This window comes from Bactrocera neohumeralis, chromosome 4 (assembly GCF_024586455.1).
Source record: "Bactrocera neohumeralis isolate Rockhampton chromosome 4, APGP_CSIRO_Bneo_wtdbg2-racon-allhic-juicebox.fasta_v2, whole genome shotgun sequence".
Taxonomy (NCBI): Eukaryota; Metazoa; Arthropoda; class Insecta; order Diptera; family Tephritidae; genus Bactrocera; species Bactrocera neohumeralis.
Genome location: NC_065921.1, coordinates 15531243 through 15548562, shown reverse-complemented (window position 1 = coordinate 15548562; position 17320 = coordinate 15531243). Strand labels below are relative to the sequence as shown.

The following is a 17320-nucleotide window of genomic DNA, read 5'->3' as shown; positions in this document are numbered from 1 at the left end:
ACATCGCTTACGCGGTTATAGCCGAGTTAACAACAGCGCGCCAGTCGTTTCTTCTTTTCGCTATTTGGCACAAATTTGAGATACCAAGTGCAACCAGGTCCTTCTCCACCTGCGGCAATATGTTTTCTCACCACTGCGACAAGGCACTCCTCATCATATCAAATAATTTTTGCCTTTTCCGAAAACCAATGGTTTCGTTTGCAGCTGCATGTAAGGAGCTTGAAATGCCGTCCCACAGTTTGCTTATACCGAGTTTCTGATGAGTGCTCTCAGAGAGCAGGAGTACAAGTCGAGTAGAAAATCGTGATTACATATATTTAATAATCTTCTTGCTTATTATCTCGATAAATGCCCCTCTGCACATTAAAAAGCCTTTTTGATATTTTTAAACGAGTCGCTGTATCCACATTGACAACAAATTTGAGATTAATTAATTTTTATTTCACGTTAAATAAATACAAAACTACATTGGAAGCGACATTTTAATACTTGTTTTAAGCTTAGTATTATTAATAGTACATTTTAGTGCTAGCCGAACATCTAGAGTTAGATCTACGGGTATCAATTTATATTATTTTTATTTTTGCAAATTAAAATTTTTCGAAAAATGCAATAACTGGCATTCAAAAATTCCAAATCTCCTAGCAAATCACATTTAAATTTAATTCTTAATATTTTTTATCATTTTTAATTTTTTTGAGTAAAAAATACAAACACTATAAGTAACTAACTCAACTAGAAGTTAAAATATATATATATAAATTTTTTTTTGGATCCCAAGCCAATTGATTGGCGCGGCGCTAGCATGATTCCTTGTTGCAGTCGACGAAATTACTAAACTCGGTGGAATTAGGTGGCCCCTCGCTGTAAAGATATGTAACGGGCCATAGGCGCGCGGCGGTAAAATCGCTCAAACTCTGCAAGCCACCAGGTCGCGGTGGTCGCTGATATTCATTGGTTGCTGTGCTGCTGTCAAGCGTATGCTTCTTCTTCTCGCCCTTCAGCGATGCGAACTTAAAACTGGAATGTGTGATAGACGTCGTTTTGTTGCCCGGATAATAGCGATCACTGCATTTGCGCCACTGATCGGCCTCATCGCCCACAAAGCACCTGAGGGTTAAGGCACAATTAGTTAGTGGTTGCGTAGATTTAACTTATTTTTAATTATATTTATTATATCTAAGTATTTACCATGGATAATCGAACCCCTGCGAGTAGCCACAGGGGTGTTCAGCCTTGCAGCAATAATCCCACGAGCCAATCTCACCGCCTTCGATTTCGCACGAATAGAAACCAGTTACGAGATTTTTCGCACACGGACTGCTCGGGCGACATGCCTTACCGGTGACGGTATAATGACGCCAGGCGACATCTCCTAAAGTTTTTAGGTTTAAGAAGGGTTTTTGTTGTTGAGAAATCAATATTGTGTATTCAAGGTGCTTTTTTGTTTGTTAGATTTACCAATACCAGGTAATAGCAATATTATTTATATTTACTTGGAATCTGGTACTAAATGGTTAGGTTGTCACATACAATACGGTTATACAAAAACTTTGAGCGACTTAAAGGCAATATGGTTAAGAGGGTATTATGTGTACCAGCATACAACTTGGGGATCAGTACTTATTTACACAAATCGTTAATTGTTTTTAGTAATGTTTGCTATCTTACAAGGGTTGCTATCTTGGGAGTATGTTCTATACAAATAGTTTACATGCTACTTCACTTAATATTAATCTATGTTGTTTTCTTTGTTAGCTTGTCACCACCTAAAATAAACCATTTGACAGAAAGTTGCTAGACTTAAGGCATTTTGCTTTGTATTTTCTTTAGACAATTACTCGGTTTTATTTCTTCATTATATATGTATTTATATTCCTTACAACTGCAACTAGTTGTTATTTACACTAGTACTGAGGTGCAACAGGTTAGAATTTTCAGTTTACCCGGTTCACGGAATATATCCATACGCCGGTCGTTATTCACACGAGATCCACCGATAGTGTTCACTTTATCACGACAAGTCCAATCGAAAGGATTCCAAGCGAAGAGCCAATAATCGCGATCATCTGTATGTGTGTAATGGACATTCAATTTCAATTCGGTTTGATCGAGATCGGAGAGTTCACAGTTGTAGGAAGTGGCACGAGAACTAACAATGGAGAAAAGATTATACATTATTAATCTTCTAGGATATACATTATTAAGTTAAGATTAAATCATTTTTTCGGGCTTTAAGAACCTTCAGCAAAATCAGGTCAAGAAGATCAAAAAGATCACAACGAATTTTTTCCAAAACTTCGAAACACTTGAGAATCTAGGCCAAAACTTACCCGTAACTGAAGGAGTAACACTTGAAGGATGTCGTTTCACGATAACGTATACATTCCTTCTTACAAGCAAGCTCAGAAGGTACGGATATTACTTTTTTAATAGCTGTGGAGAGCAGCTTAGCCGGTGAACCATAGCCCAAATAACACACCGCTGGAAATATTAAAGTAGAAATCAAACAAGCCATTAGAAATAGTTACACTGCAGTGAAAAAGAGATAGCAAAAGAGGGCGAGTGAGAGAGTAAAAATTCACAAAGCTGGCACTAACATTTCTTATGTTTATCATCCACAATCGGCTGTATTTCACAACCATGTCCGTAACTTGCGCGCTCAAACACATCGAAGGCCGCATCCTGGATTAGATGACGCCCCTTGTCCATGTCACGCACCGGCCAATCACTCAGCTGACAGTTATCAATGACGCTGGCATGACGCTGCTGCCCGTAGCGATAGGCAAAGGCGCGACAAGTGAATTTCACCGATTTAATACATTCCATTTCACATTCGCCGACCGAACGCACGGTCAACGAGTCGCGCACAATGGACTTGTAGAAGCGTGTTGCATCGATGGCACGGAAGAAGCACTCTGTAAAAGAAAAGAAAGGAAATGTAAAATTTCTTTCATGTGTCAAACATAAAACGTCGAAAATACGTACGAGCATTACGTGGATCTGTGAGCGCGGTGCCTGGTCTTGCGCCATAATGACCTGGCTCATCGCTGCGTGATGGATTTCGACATACATCCAAATCATCAGACATAGAATATATGTCATAATCGCGGTCCGGTTCAATGTCTACGTAATAATCCAACGAGTTGATGGGACGATCGCACAACATGCAATTATCGCGGCCGGCTTGATTGTAACGGTAACTGTAGGTGTGACAGATGAAGCCATCCTGTCCCGAACACAATTGTTCGCATTCCACAAGTGTTGGCACAGTGGTGGAATGTTTTATTGCGGTTTTGTGCAGTCGGAAGCCCTCACCGATCTTCGCCGAGCATTCTGTAAAAGTAAATGGAGTGTAAACCAACAAAGTATGTGCACGTAATTGTACTAAAACTCAACGTACCATCCGGGCCTGGACGCCGTGTCCACGAGTGTCTGTAATCGTGACGATCTCTGAATCCTTCCGAACCGAATCCGCCATAACTGGAACCAGGATAACTCAACACTGAGTTCGGTTCACGTTGTGAGCCAGGTCTTGCGCCACCTAACTCAAAGTAATTGAAATCGAGCGGATCTCTACGACGATTATGCTCATTCAAACCCCAATACGATGACTGTTTATTATAGCTGCCACCATAGCTACCGCCATAACTGCCCCAGTCTTTCTCCTGGCCTATCAGGTAGGGCACAAATTTAGAAGAACCTTTGTAACCGCTAGGTGGTGGTCCATCACGATCCAAATAATTATGCGTCGATGGTGGTGGTGGTGGTGGTAGTCCCGGTCTATACGAGTCTGGTGGACCGGATGGACCGCTTACTTCATGCGAGACAGGACGGTACGGCGAGTAGTCGGGACCCGGCCTATAGGGTGGACGAAAGCGATCGCTTTCCGGTCTGGGACGATAATGTGCACCATCATAACCAGGACTACTTGGTATACTCTCCCAACGATCTGGTCTGTCTGGGCGATAACGATGCTCGTCCGGACGTATGTAGTCATAACGATCCACTGGTCCAGAACCGGTGCCGCTACTACCATAACCACTCGGTGGCGTATGCTCAAAATAAGAAGAACCATGCGAAGAGAACTCAAATGCGCTTGAATGGTGATACTCTGAAGACGATGATGGCGGTGGTCGATGATCATACGAAATCGATGAAGATGGTGGCGGTGGTCCCGACGGATGATAGTGATCAATGGCAGTGCTGCTTGGTGGGTGATAACGATGTTCATCGCTACCATAGCCGCTGGCGCTTGGCGGTGAAGGCAAATAATGATGCTCTTCACGATACGGCGGTTTATCGCTCCAACCGCTCGGTTTCAAATACAGCGGTGGACTACTGAGTGTGCCACCCTTCGAACACTCACGACATGGCGTACGTCTACAACTAGGCGGCGCATTACGATCACGTTCATAATAGTCATAATCGGGATGTCGCAGCAAATTCGAGTCGCGTTGACTCGAACTGGAGTACAAGTCAATTTGCGCCAATGGTATCTCGATCAGTTCACAATCGCCCTGACCATGACCGGATGGATCGAGTCGATAGTTGAAACCTTCGCACATAAAACGCTTCTCGATGCCACACTGACGCATACAATCCTCGACGCGTTCGCATGCGAATGTCCTGCGTACAAAGCGTGGCGAAATGCGTTTGCCAGCCAACACGCGTCGGAAGCAGGCTGCAATATAAGGAGAGTTATATAGAGAGAGGAAAAGATGGAGTGTTATATAGTGAAAAGTTGGGTATACAAAAATTCTACATTTTATAACTTTTTGTCAAAAACCTCCGTTGTGGCATGCTGGCGCTGCATGCGGTGGGGATTTCCAATTCATTGATGCTGTTGGAACATGACGCTTGCGTGTAAAACACGTTCCGTCTATGGTGGTCACAAGCGTAACGCGAAGGTCAAACGCTAGCAATGTTTGATTGTTCATACCACCTATGTATGCTGACAGCAACAACAACAAGACAACAAAGTTGGCGTTAAGCCCAAACAATTGCAGATTTTCCGATACAACGCTTTAAATTATTTCCCTTTTCATTCAACGCATTTTGGGCTACTCATTACTCTTACACACAAACATATGTAACTACTTTATGGCGCCAAACTATAGAGTATTGGGTATGTTTGTAGATATGTATTTTATGATTACAGCTGTGTAATAGGCAAGGCATGACTAGACGTTTCTGCCGCTAAGCAAAAATTATTTCAGATGAAATGAAAATTCGCAGTTACTAAAGAAAAATAATACTCTTCGCAAGTGTTGTTGCAGTTATTTCGCGGATATGCTGAGTAAAACACTTGCTTACAGTAAATATATGCACAGCTAAGTCAGTCTGCCTATTTTTTTAATTTTTTCGCATCCGTTGCTTGCCAACTGTGGCTTCGCCATATTCACCCGCTTGAATGCGTTTACATTTGTTGCTATTGTTGTTTTACCGCATTAGTCAGAAGAATTAATATTATTCTTTAAGGTTTTGTTACCAACTGCCGCAGCGGTATTATAGAAATTAGAAAAATTACTCGCTTTTCAACACGCATTTTTGAGGTCATTATTTTTGTAGTTAATTCCGCCTATTATAAACTCATTCCAAGTACAGTGACCGTTGTGTCAAACACTTTTGACCTAACAAACTCAGTTTCTGTTTTTTTTTCCAAAGAAGGAAAAGTAGGTGTAAAAAAAAACGCTGCAATTTTCTTGCAAATTACTGAGAAAGAGCTTTTTAGCTTTACTTTTACTCTAGAATAAATTTGGTATCATTAAAATATGCGTGTTGGTATTATTATTGTAACAAATACTTTCCTACTGTCTTGCTTTGGAGTAATTTTGTTCTTATAAAATAAATAAATACAGTTTTGACCTTAATTGAGGTTGTTCGTTCAATTATAAAGAGAGTTTTCATACCATACCAAATTAAAAAAACACGGGCTTAAAATCGGTTTAGCAGGTTGCTTTTGACGTACGATCCTTGATCTCATATGAATAATAGAAACTCTAATAATAATTTTATACGAGTAATATTATACATCTTTTGTCCTGATCTCTGGTTCTCTCTCTACTTCCTATACGTTTTTCATACATCTTAAGTTGAATATTGATATACTATAACTGCATAACATAGTACACTTAAGAATTTGTATTGAAGAAAATTTCATTTCAGCAGAACATTTCTCTCGAGAACTCGTAACGCCGACTCATCAGATGTTGTTCATGCCTCTGCCCCATATAGCAGGACGAGGATGATGATGGTCTTTGTTCGTTGAAAGAGGACTTTCCGTACACATCACATAATTTTTGCAATGCTTAGACTGCAATGATTTTCCTTCTTCCACCTTCGTTAAGGCACCAAACAAAAAATATTTTAAAAAAATTTCTTACAAACAAGCCCTCAGCTGTTCAAATATATAACGGTAAAGCGGTTAAGTGTGAAGTTGGCTGCGAAAGAATGCAATAAGAGCAGCAAAGTCTCTTCCAATATTCTGTTACTTCAATCTGCATAAACTTTTTAAAACTCTGAACATTTTCTGACTATGTAAATAAAATTTGCAATAATTGTCAGCCATTTTTACAGTGCGATCTATATCGTTAATTTGTAGATAGAACGGGAACAACCCATATTTGGGTTTGGTTTAGACCATTATTTTTAGAATGAAAATTATTTTTTTCCCTGATAATAGTGTTGAGATCGAAATCGTAGAACCATTGCGCTAAACTTACCCACATAACTTATATTAACCCTAAAGTATTTTCGCAGCCGCAATTCGCCAACTTTTGACCTAATGTAGTTGTCTTAGACACCATAGTGTACAGATCAACCTTCATCTCATAACATGTTTAAAGAACCACAATTTAACTCTCCTGTTATAGAATAATATATATACTAATCGAAACGATTGAAAAACAGTTAAACCGGTAGAAAAAGTAATATATATTAATATAACTTAAAGTAACATTTTTTGAAAATTATATCCTTAGAATTAATTTTAAGGAAGAGACACAATTTCAAACATACTGTGGCAACACATTCTATTAGCTTAAGTTGACTTAGGTATTTCAATTTGAAAAAGACATTTCAATTTCTCGTAAAAATTTGTGCTTATGAACTTTCTGCCATATTTGAAACACTCAATCCCATATTATTGTTTAAGATCCCTTTTAAGGCTTTTAAAGGCTTGGTCGAAGTTTTGAAATTCGGTATCGATATCAACCCAATTCCTCGAAAATATTAATGGTTGAAGTGTTGTCACATTTCAACTCTTTTTGTGGTATTACGGTTTTCAACTCTGTTTTAGTGGACTTGACTAGAAAATCAAAAAATTTCAACTGTTAACAAGCAGTTGTAATTAAACGTTAGTACATTTATTTAAGAAAAATATTAATAGAAAATCGGAAAAAGGGTTTAAAACTATTTTATTTATAATTTTAAATTATTATAATGATAGTTTTGTACAAATATGTATATACTATGCAAAGGGAAACATTTATTCAGCTCTTGAAATAAAATCTCGAAACTGGACAAAGCAAATTACAATTTGGAAACATATGTATGTAAAACGTCGATACAATTAACTACACCTAGGAATATATTTTTGAGGAAAAATGAATTTTTGAAGCGTTATATTCCTCTTCAGTCAGCAAAATTATTTCTCATTGAAATGAAAATAACTTATGAATCTAAAACAAACATTAATTAAAAGTTATTTAAGTGAAAAAAAAACACTCTGACTTGTTTGAAGTTTAGAAGTTTCAATGATATCAATGATATTTTTCTTATGCGTAGCATATTAGCCTTGGCCCCAAAATTTTTGTTATCGTAATATAAATTATAACTAAAGCTAATTTTAATAATTAGTCATCTTTTCGAGATAAAAGGAGTATTAGATAGAAACACAAAGTCGTGTGTCGATTAAGTTAAACAGAGTATATTCTCTTATCTCCTCTAACTTAAGGCCACCTATTAAGTAATATTAATGACTGCCTCAGATTTATGTCTCGAAATCACATTCCTGTATCCTCTTTATTGGTGATTTATCAACTATATCTTATAGTTTTCTCTATATAAGTAATACTGGATGTTTTAAACTCTAAAAGCAATAATTAATTTTATAGCTTGTATATTTTAAATATGAAAAAAATATTAACATACCATTCTTCATTGATGTGTTTTTTTTTTGTTTTTTTTTTTTTAGTTAGTGGCCTGTCCATGCAACTACACGTTTATTTATAAACGTATTTTTCTTAAATTCACTTATTTTACTAAAACTATAAATAATTGTTTGACCCAGTTCTAGATATACTGATATGTTGACGCCAAAATTTCAATCAGTTAAGCAAAATGTGCCCATTAGTTAGCACTGCCCTTAATTATACCAATATGTTAGTGTAATTTTTTGTATAAAGTTTGTAATAAATTTCACTTTCAACGGTAATGTAATCATATACATGGTATACTTCAAAACCTGGGCAACAAAGTTTAGTATTTTATAATTTAATTTATGTATAATGTAAACGCTGGAGCCTTTAATTTTATAAGTGTGTTTATGGAGTGTTTACGTCCGACAGATGGCACTGAAGTTATTTTTATTACAAAAAATCGTATGTTGGCTATTCTTTTAGAATTATTACTATTATTTTTTACGTTATGAGAACTATTTTAAGTATTATCTGCTAAGCGACGCCTGAGTCAAAAATTATAAGCTGAAGCGAAGAGAGGCAGATACAATATATAAGTATATATACAATATACAAGTATTGTATAGGCAAACAAATTTTTTTTATTATTTTAAAAAGCACACCTGGTGTGAAATTTTGAAAAAAAAATCGATGTTCGATATTTCAAATAGTTTTGAAGTTATAGCCATTTAAGGGATAGCAGCTTAGTTCAATTTTTCGAATTTGCTGCAGTGATAACTCAAAGGCAAAAGATCCGATCATCTTGAATTTTTTCTGATCGTTGGTTATTTTACAGAAAATATCCGCTAATTTAAGAAGTATTTTTTATTTTTATGTTTCGCCTTCAGAGAAGACCGCAATCACTTCAAAAGTGGAGGATCTTTTTTTACCGCCGTCGGAGATCTCGTATAATTCAAAGAATATATAATTTTTTTTTTTCAAAAATTTTTATGTGAGTTTTTGAAACATGTATAAATAATCTCCAGAAAATGTCAAAACAAGCGATACAATAATTTTTTTAATTCTCGAAAATCGACTTTTTTTAAACTGTCACACTAACTTTTTTGTTTATAAAAAATTTGTATGCCAAATAATTCTGTGGATATTCGATCTAAATTTTTTTTTTGTTGAGACCTCTCAGTTTTTTCACTTCGTTTCAAATAAAATATTGGTTGTGATTATTCAAACTGTTTTTTGACCGGTATACAGGCTAGATAATTTTCAGCTCCAACAATTTGAGAGCCTCTCTTGTTGTCTGCCAGATTATATACAAATTCTTCTTATATTTTTCGCTTTCACACTCCTACCTTTTGCATCCTCGACAATTATGATGGTGCTGCCGCCACTGCCGCTGGTCGTGTATCCACGTGCCGCAACACGCACTACGCCTGCCCCGCTGCAGTAGGCCAACAACAGCCAGGCAGCAACCCAACTGCTGCACAACCGCATTCTGACGACAACACTTTTGCACTAAATCGCGAGTGACGGTGTGTAGGCGAATCGAGCGCGAAAAATGTTCAATTCAAGTCTACGTATATTTGTATATATGTATGTATGTGTGTTTGTTTGTATGTGTGTGGCAGTGACAATCGATGTGCGTGCTATTCGATGTTTAATAGCGACTAATTTAACTATGTGACAAACAACAAGAACAAACAATCACGCATGCGTCGCGCAAAAAAATACAAAATTCCAACAATTGTAATACGCTGTCTAATGTAATCGAAAATTGGGTGTAATGCACACAACAACAATGCAACGCAGAGCTTAGAACGCACAGCAGTAAAGAGAAGAATTGTTTGTTTGGAGTTTTTATTTTGGTTTTTGTTGCGCTTTAACTCTGTTTTATTTATTTTTCTGGCTTTTTGTTGTATTTAAATTTTTTGTTGTATTTTTTGTTGTATTTTTTTTTTTTTTTTTAATTTTTTGTTTTATTTATTTTTTGTTTGAATTTTTTTAAATTTTTTTCTTCAGTTTATAATGAATTTAGTTTTCCACAATTACGTAAGCACGCGTATTTTTCACTCCAGCCCACACAATAAATCGCTGTTTATACACATGTAAACAGCATTCAGCACAAAAACAAAACTAACAATATGAAAAAAAAAATTGAATGTCAAACACATTAGGCACTCGATGTCACAGCGCATTCGTGGTGCGGTCAACGTCGCCGTGCCGCAAGCCGCATGTGAATCTTCATTTGTCGCCGCCACAAGCACAATTGGCTAATAAATTGTTTTATTTCGTACTTTTATTACGCTTTGTATAAATATTTTGAATAATTTTTTTCTAATTTTTATTATTTATTGTTCGGCGCTGGCGTTTGGTGTGGTTGCGTGCAGCGTTATCCTTGTGCCGGTCACCGCGCCAATCGATTGTTATGCAAATTGCAAAATTTTTCAATTTTCATACACTTGATGTGCACCCAAAAAATATGCTAAAATAATTAGGCACACATAAGTATGTATGTATGTATATATAGGCGCTGCTGGCGTGCATTAACCGTAACGTGCGGCGTTTATTTAGACTACGGAGCGCGCTTTTTCGGAAATCACACGCACCTTCTTCTTGTCACAACACAGTTTATGAGCTCTCAACACTTTTTGTTGTTGTTGTATTAATGCTGGCACTCAATTATGCTAATTCAACTTTAAGCTTGTGCTTAGACGCGCATACAATATTTTTTTCAAATTAATTTCCTTCACTTTGCTGCCACTTCCTTTAAATTAATATCTGAATTCTAATTTTCCGCTTTTCATTTCTTCAAAATTCTTTATTTTTCGTAGTTTGTTGTGCGTTTATGCTTTGTTGAGAATATTTTGCTAATTTTACGGTTGCGCAAATGCTAATGTCACGCCGCCAACTGAACGCTTTTGGCGTTGCGCATCTTGTTTTTATATCACACGCTTTTCGGTGCTGCTGCCGCGCTGCGCAGCTGAATTGTGGCGCTGCCGCAAAGCTTTTACAACTCCCGCGCCAATTGGTGGCAAGCGAATTTTGCTGCGCTGCTATAAACATATGTTTATTTATGGCTGTATATGTATGCTTAGAAGTGTATGTATGTGTGTGTGTGGGAACATTCTATGAAGCTTTCAAGTATAATCGCACTTTGGGGATTTCTTTTCACATAACCAGATGAGACGTGTATTGGTTAGATGATGAGTTTGTAAACAGTTATAATATCATATCAGTATCGCCTCGAAAAATGGGTGCATTCTGTATTATATCATATATAGTACTAACAACCAGTCTTATAGGATCATTGGTCTCATTAAAGTATTTAAAAATATCATGTAATACAGAGTTAATTCCGGCGTATTATGTCCCTACTTAAGAAAGGTTGTATGTTTGAAGGTTATTGACATATAATGGTAATCCAACAGTATTTTTTCAATAGCCTGTTTTTGACAGATCACGCGTGAGTCGTATCAAGGTGTCATGTTATTTTTGTTCAGTATTATTTGACATTTTATCATGAAAAGATTTACTGAACAACGTTTAGAAATCGTTCAACTTCAATACGGCAATCCACGTTCTGTAAAAAATGTGTTTCGCTCGCTTCGCTCAACTTATGGTTAACGTAATCGGCCTACGAAGTGTACTATTCGCAACACCATCGCCCATCTTGGGACCCAGCATTCATTATTGTATAATATTCGACCGAATAGAATGGAGTGAAGAAAATATAGCAGCTGTGACTGAGAATGTATACGAAGACCGTGTATTCGGCGCCGTTGACAGCAACTTCGATTGACGTATGGAACGACTTGGTGCATTTTACGTCAAGACCTTAAATTCAAAGCGTACAATATACAACTTGTGCAAGAACTGAAGCCGCTCGACCTTGGGCTCTTGAAAAGTTCCAAAAACAGCGCCACTTTCCACACATCGCATCAATCAATGGATTTATTGAAAGAACACTTCGGTGAGCAGATGATTTCGTGTTTTGGGCCGGTCGATTGGCCACAAAGATCACGTGATATCACACCGTTAGACTTTTTCCTGCAGATATAATTAAAGTCTAAAATTTATGCGGACAATCTGACCTTGAAGCAAAACTTCACACGTGTCATTTGCCAGTTATCAGTCGAAATGCTCGAACGAGTCATCGAAAATTGAACACAACGGATGGACCATCTGAGACGTAGCCGCGACCAACATTTGAAAGAGATAATCTTCAATAAATAGAAGCCAAAGAATATTCTTTCGAAAGAGTAGAGAAACTCGAAATGGATCAGCTATTAAAATTCATTTGCTTGCCATTGAGAACTTAAAATTAATTGGTAACTAAATTTGTACCATCTTATTAAGTCTGACGCGAATTATTCCATATGAACTGCACGCGCAAACCCAATTGACAAAAATTGTTTTCTAAGATTGGTGCAACCCTTTTTGTATGATTGTGTGAAGATTGATCTCCATATTATGTCAATTATCGTGTGTTTTACAGTTGTTTGTTATGACGAAAGGTCCGTTTAGTAATTTTTACCATGGATAAAAAGAAATTTAACACTGGGTCTGCTTAAAATTTTTTGTTTCTAATGGAATGACGGCTACGGAATCATTAAAAAGGTTGAAGAAGAGTTTCGGGCGGTTTACTTTAACTCTAACACAAGTATTTAAGTGGTACAAAACATTTGGTGGAGGTTGTGAAGTCATCGAAAAGATGCCTAGTCCATCCACCTAGACTTCTGTTAATGACGATAACATCGAAAGGGAGCAAATAATTCCAACATCTTAAGAGCTAAACCATTCCGATTAATGTTTTGGTTATGAAGCGTGTTAATGCCAGACTCGATTTTGATAAAAAAACTAATTTTTAGGACTGAAACCTTGCTGTTTTCAATGAAATTATTATAAATATTAGAAACGTGGTAAGAGCATTTTGGGAGACTACCAACAACGCAAGTTATATAAATATCAGCTTGTAGGATTCAAGAAAATATATAATATATCATTCGAACATCTCTTGCAATAAAAATAACATAAATGAAGTGAAGTAATTTGTGTCTGAAAGTCAGCTCAGTATTAGAGAGAATTTTATTAAAGTTATTCAAGGTGAGCTTTATTGGGAAGATTTGATATCAAATAACATTTTCCTATTCCTGAAATAAATTTTTGAGTATCACATATGATTGCTTTACTCCACAAGGCATGGAAAACTCGTTTAAGCATGCTTTAAAAAAGCTCTTAAGCTTTCTTATGGCCACATAAGCTTTTAAATTCCATAGCATTTTTGTTGTTGTATTTGTTTAAGTACACATACTCTGCATAGTTTGTATGGAGTAAAACGCAATCGAACAGGAAGCCTCAGCCGCAGTTAATGAGCCACAGCTTGACAGCCTACCGCCAAACTGAAGAAGAACAACAGTAAAAACTGCGACAAGGAAACAACCAAGCCAGTAACAAATACCAATAAACAACAAAGCAACAATGCGCTGAAAACTGCTTTGTACACAGAAAATATGACCACGAAACTTTAGAACAATTAGAGGAAAAAGTACAAAACCGAGCAGGCAAAGAATGAGCGACAAGCCAAAGTGCGTGTGGCAATTAAAGATGAGACAAAACCAAAATTTATTGCCGTTAAAACGAAAATACACAATTTAAATATAAAAATTATTTGCTAATTAAAATTTAAAATTAATTAAATTTGCACAATAACACCATTAAATTGCTACAAATTAATTAGACAAGCGATTTTATTTACATATTACGCTGAAAAGTTTGCTGGAAAATGACTAAACGGAGAAAAAAATTGTTGGAATATAAAAAATTTGCTTAGAAATGCCATAAATAAAGACATTTGTCTCATTTCTGGACAGTTTGTACTTAACCTCACTGCGACGCTACACTTCCGTGAGATGCAAACAAAAGACTCAAGCAACAAACTTGCTTCGCTAACTGCGTTATTGGGCGGAAAATTTCAACACTACAGCAATATTCAAATAACTAACGCTTTGGGAAATGTTGAAATTCTCAAACACAAGTCAAATTGTCGAGAAGATAAATCTATCAAAAGTGCAATGCAGCTGTCATAATTTGATGTATGAATGTAGAAGAAGAAGCATATGCGAAAAAGAGGCATGCGGTGGAGTGGCAGACACTTAGAACATGATTATGACTGGCAGAAAATATGCTTACATGCTTTGCTTGTAAGTATGTACTACAGCAAGTAGAACACAAGCGCTCAGAAAAGCAGCGGCACAGCAGCGCAACAACCTAGACATAAACAAGAATTGGCAACCGACAAAACAACAAATAGCTAACCGGCAGCGGCCACAGAGTGTCACTTCCGTTAGAGTTCAAAGAAAAAGAAAATCACAGCAACGACATTGCAAGCAACAAAAACAAAAGTTGTACAAGCACTAGCTGCGGGCGTTCCCTTGATGGCAGACAGATTTTCCAGCTTACCAGCAGCTTTGCTGAGCCGAAAAAAACACATGCTGGCTGTTTTCCAACAGTTTTCTGACCATTTGGCAGTGGCAGTGACGGTCAGCAAACGTTCTTGTCTGCCTGCGTTGCAGTTAATTTGCATACAATGTTGCGCTTGCGCAAAAGCAATACAACAGCCATATACATATGTACATTTTATGTGTGGCTGTTTTGATTTTTTTCCTTACAGGCGCTGAAACATTGATTTCTCATTTATAACACGTAAAAACAAGCATTTTTTGCGCTTCTTACAGATTTTTCTCCACCACCTACGCGCTCACACTTCAACTAGCGGCGTCGCTTGCCAACATTTTAGAACCTTCGTGCATTAATTATGTATGCCTCCCTCTATTTCGTCATCAAAGTCAACGGTGTATTGTGTGTTTTTTGTTGTTTTAGTGTCAGTCACTCATGCGTTTGATTATTACATGGATTTACCTTGGCGGGGCACCTGTGCGTATACGCATCCTGTTTGGTAATAAATAAGCGACTTTGCGCGGTTTGAGGTCTATGACTTTTTATTGTTATTATTTTGCTCATAGGCGTGAGTAATTGCAGGAATTCGCAGAAGATATGGCGTGTGCTTGCAAGTAAACTGTGAAGAACAGTCGAAGCGGTTAAAAAAAATAAAAAAGTGCTTAGGTTTGTGGCTTAAGTCTTTTGTTTCAATGCACGGCAATGAGGGCGTATTTATGAGCAATGTGGATTGCAACACTGGTTTTTCTTAGTTTATGGCTGAAGGTTGGTATTTGCTTGCGGGAGCATTATATTTTAGTTTTCTGAGATGGAAAATCTTTCAATTACTCATTTAGTTCGAGTGCTATATACTACTGCTGCAGTGACTGCCGCCTTGGCTAAAGAAAACAGACGTATTTATCTGTAATGATCGCCGATTGTTTAAAAAAATTAAATTTTCAAAATAGCCGACTTTTCGAAAAGATAGCGAATTTTTCCCTAAAATGAGCCACATAGCACGTGCAACAACCGAATTATTGTGAGAAAAGATTGGCCCGTTATAATTACATTTTTCATAAAATCGGAAAACAGGAAAGGCATTGTATAGCGTGAAATTTAAAAAATATGCAAAAACAAAAAAATCAAAAAAAAAAGTGCAACAGCAGTCAATTTTAAAAATCTAATATTGAGAAAAATTAATATTAAGTTAAACTTATTTAGCTGATTAAACTGAGAGGGCACAATTTTAAAGGCTGTAATTCAAACAAAATTGAATTTTTTTTTTTAATTTTTCTTAAAAAAATTTTAGGAATAATTGTGACCGCGTGCTACCTTTCCAAATAACCACTGCAATCGAAAAACTAATTATGAAAAGAATACAAAAGTTTTGAAACAAATCGAAGCTTATATTTTCGGCAAATACTAGGTTTTGCAATAGGGATGATTTGATTTCTAAATGTCGCTTCGGCTATTTTTTATATATCATGATTTGTATATTTTTTTTTCATTGTATTAGGTAATGTTTACAATTTCATCATGGAAAGATACATATATGCAAAAACAAACGTTTACAAATTATTCAAATTTATTTCCAAAATAATCATTCTGAAATTAAAATTTTATTCATTTTTCGCATTTTATGGTCGTAATAATCGTCCTCCCGTGCTCGCTATTCGTCGAATTGTTGAAAATTTTCGAAAGTGAATTTTCTTTCTGAATTCTAGCGAATTTTGAGCGAGAATATAAAATTGTTCTCACTCAAGAGCTGAAGCCATTGGATCACCGTAAACGTTGTGAATTTGATGATTTTGGAACAACTTGAAAACGATTCCGATTTTTTTTTAAGAAAATCATCTTCTCCAATGAAGCTCACCTTCATCTGAGTGGTGCGGTAAATAAACAAAACTGTCGATTGTTGCGCGACGAAAATTCATCGGTCCGTACTTCTTTAGAAATGAAGCTGTTGACACTATTACTGTCTATGGAGAGGCAACAGATCGATGATAACCAACTTTTTATGGCTACAATTGGAAGAAGTTGATCTTTACAACATCTGTTTCAAATAAGACGGGGCTACCTGCCATACAGCACGTGCAACGACCTAATTATTGCGAGAAAAGTTTGGAGATTCGATTATTTCAAGAAATTGCAACAATGCATGGCCTCAAAGAAGTTGTGATTTAACAGCATTAGACTACTTTTTGTAGGGTTATTTGAAGTCGATGGTCTGAAGCAATAAAGCAGACTTTCTTTAAGCTTTAGAAGTCAATTGGGTTTCTTGTCAGGTTTAACTTGACATCTAGTAAAAATTTAATTAAAAACAGCTTTTTAAAATCAACAAAATATAACGAGTTAAGCCTTTGCATAACTAAAATTTATCGGAGGCGTTTTGCAACATTACTGACAAAATTTTTCAGTGGAAGATTCTTACTAGCGATCAATAAGAAGTTATAAATTTTATTTCAAATAAAAGTTTGATCCGAAATTAAAAAAAAAAATATTTAACTTAGCATTCAATTAAATTAGCTTATTTCCAACCATATTCGCAATATTAGAACACTATTATTGGCTCAGTTCATTCTTCTTACATTCCCACCCGACTCAACACGTTTACGCCATTCAGCTTTTAATTATGTCATTAAAATTATTTAAATATTTTAATGGCACATGAATTTGCATGCAAAATTTATTAATAAAAAAATAAATCTAAAACACATTTTAATTAGAGCTGGTTGAAGGCATGTGAAGAC

General features: G+C 36.2%; 1 protein-coding gene across 2 annotated transcripts in view; it reads right to left on the bottom strand.

Annotated features, from left to right (window-relative positions):
- Positions 1–419: 419 nt before the first annotated feature.
- Positions 420–17320, bottom strand: part of LOC126756172 (uncharacterized) — a 43187-nt gene continuing 26286 nt past the window's right edge. The window contains exons 1-8 of one of the 2 annotated variants that reach the window (XM_050469030.1): positions 9488–11031; positions 3404–4684; positions 2989–3336; positions 2601–2918; positions 2334–2484; positions 1947–2152; positions 1192–1375; positions 420–1110 (exon numbers count right to left, since the gene is read on the bottom strand). In XM_050469030.1, coding sequence (XP_050324987.1) covers positions 801–1110; positions 1192–1375; positions 1947–2152; positions 2334–2484; positions 2601–2918; positions 2989–3336; positions 3404–4684; positions 9488–9629 — 2940 coding nt within the window. In that variant the 5' untranslated portion in view covers positions 9630–11031 and the 3' untranslated portion in view covers positions 420–800. Of the gene's footprint in view, positions 1111–1191; positions 1376–1946; positions 2153–2333; positions 2485–2600; positions 2919–2988; positions 3337–3403; positions 4685–9487; positions 11032–17320 lie in introns of those variants that run through there. The other variant, XM_050469029.1, reaches the window with a different exon arrangement.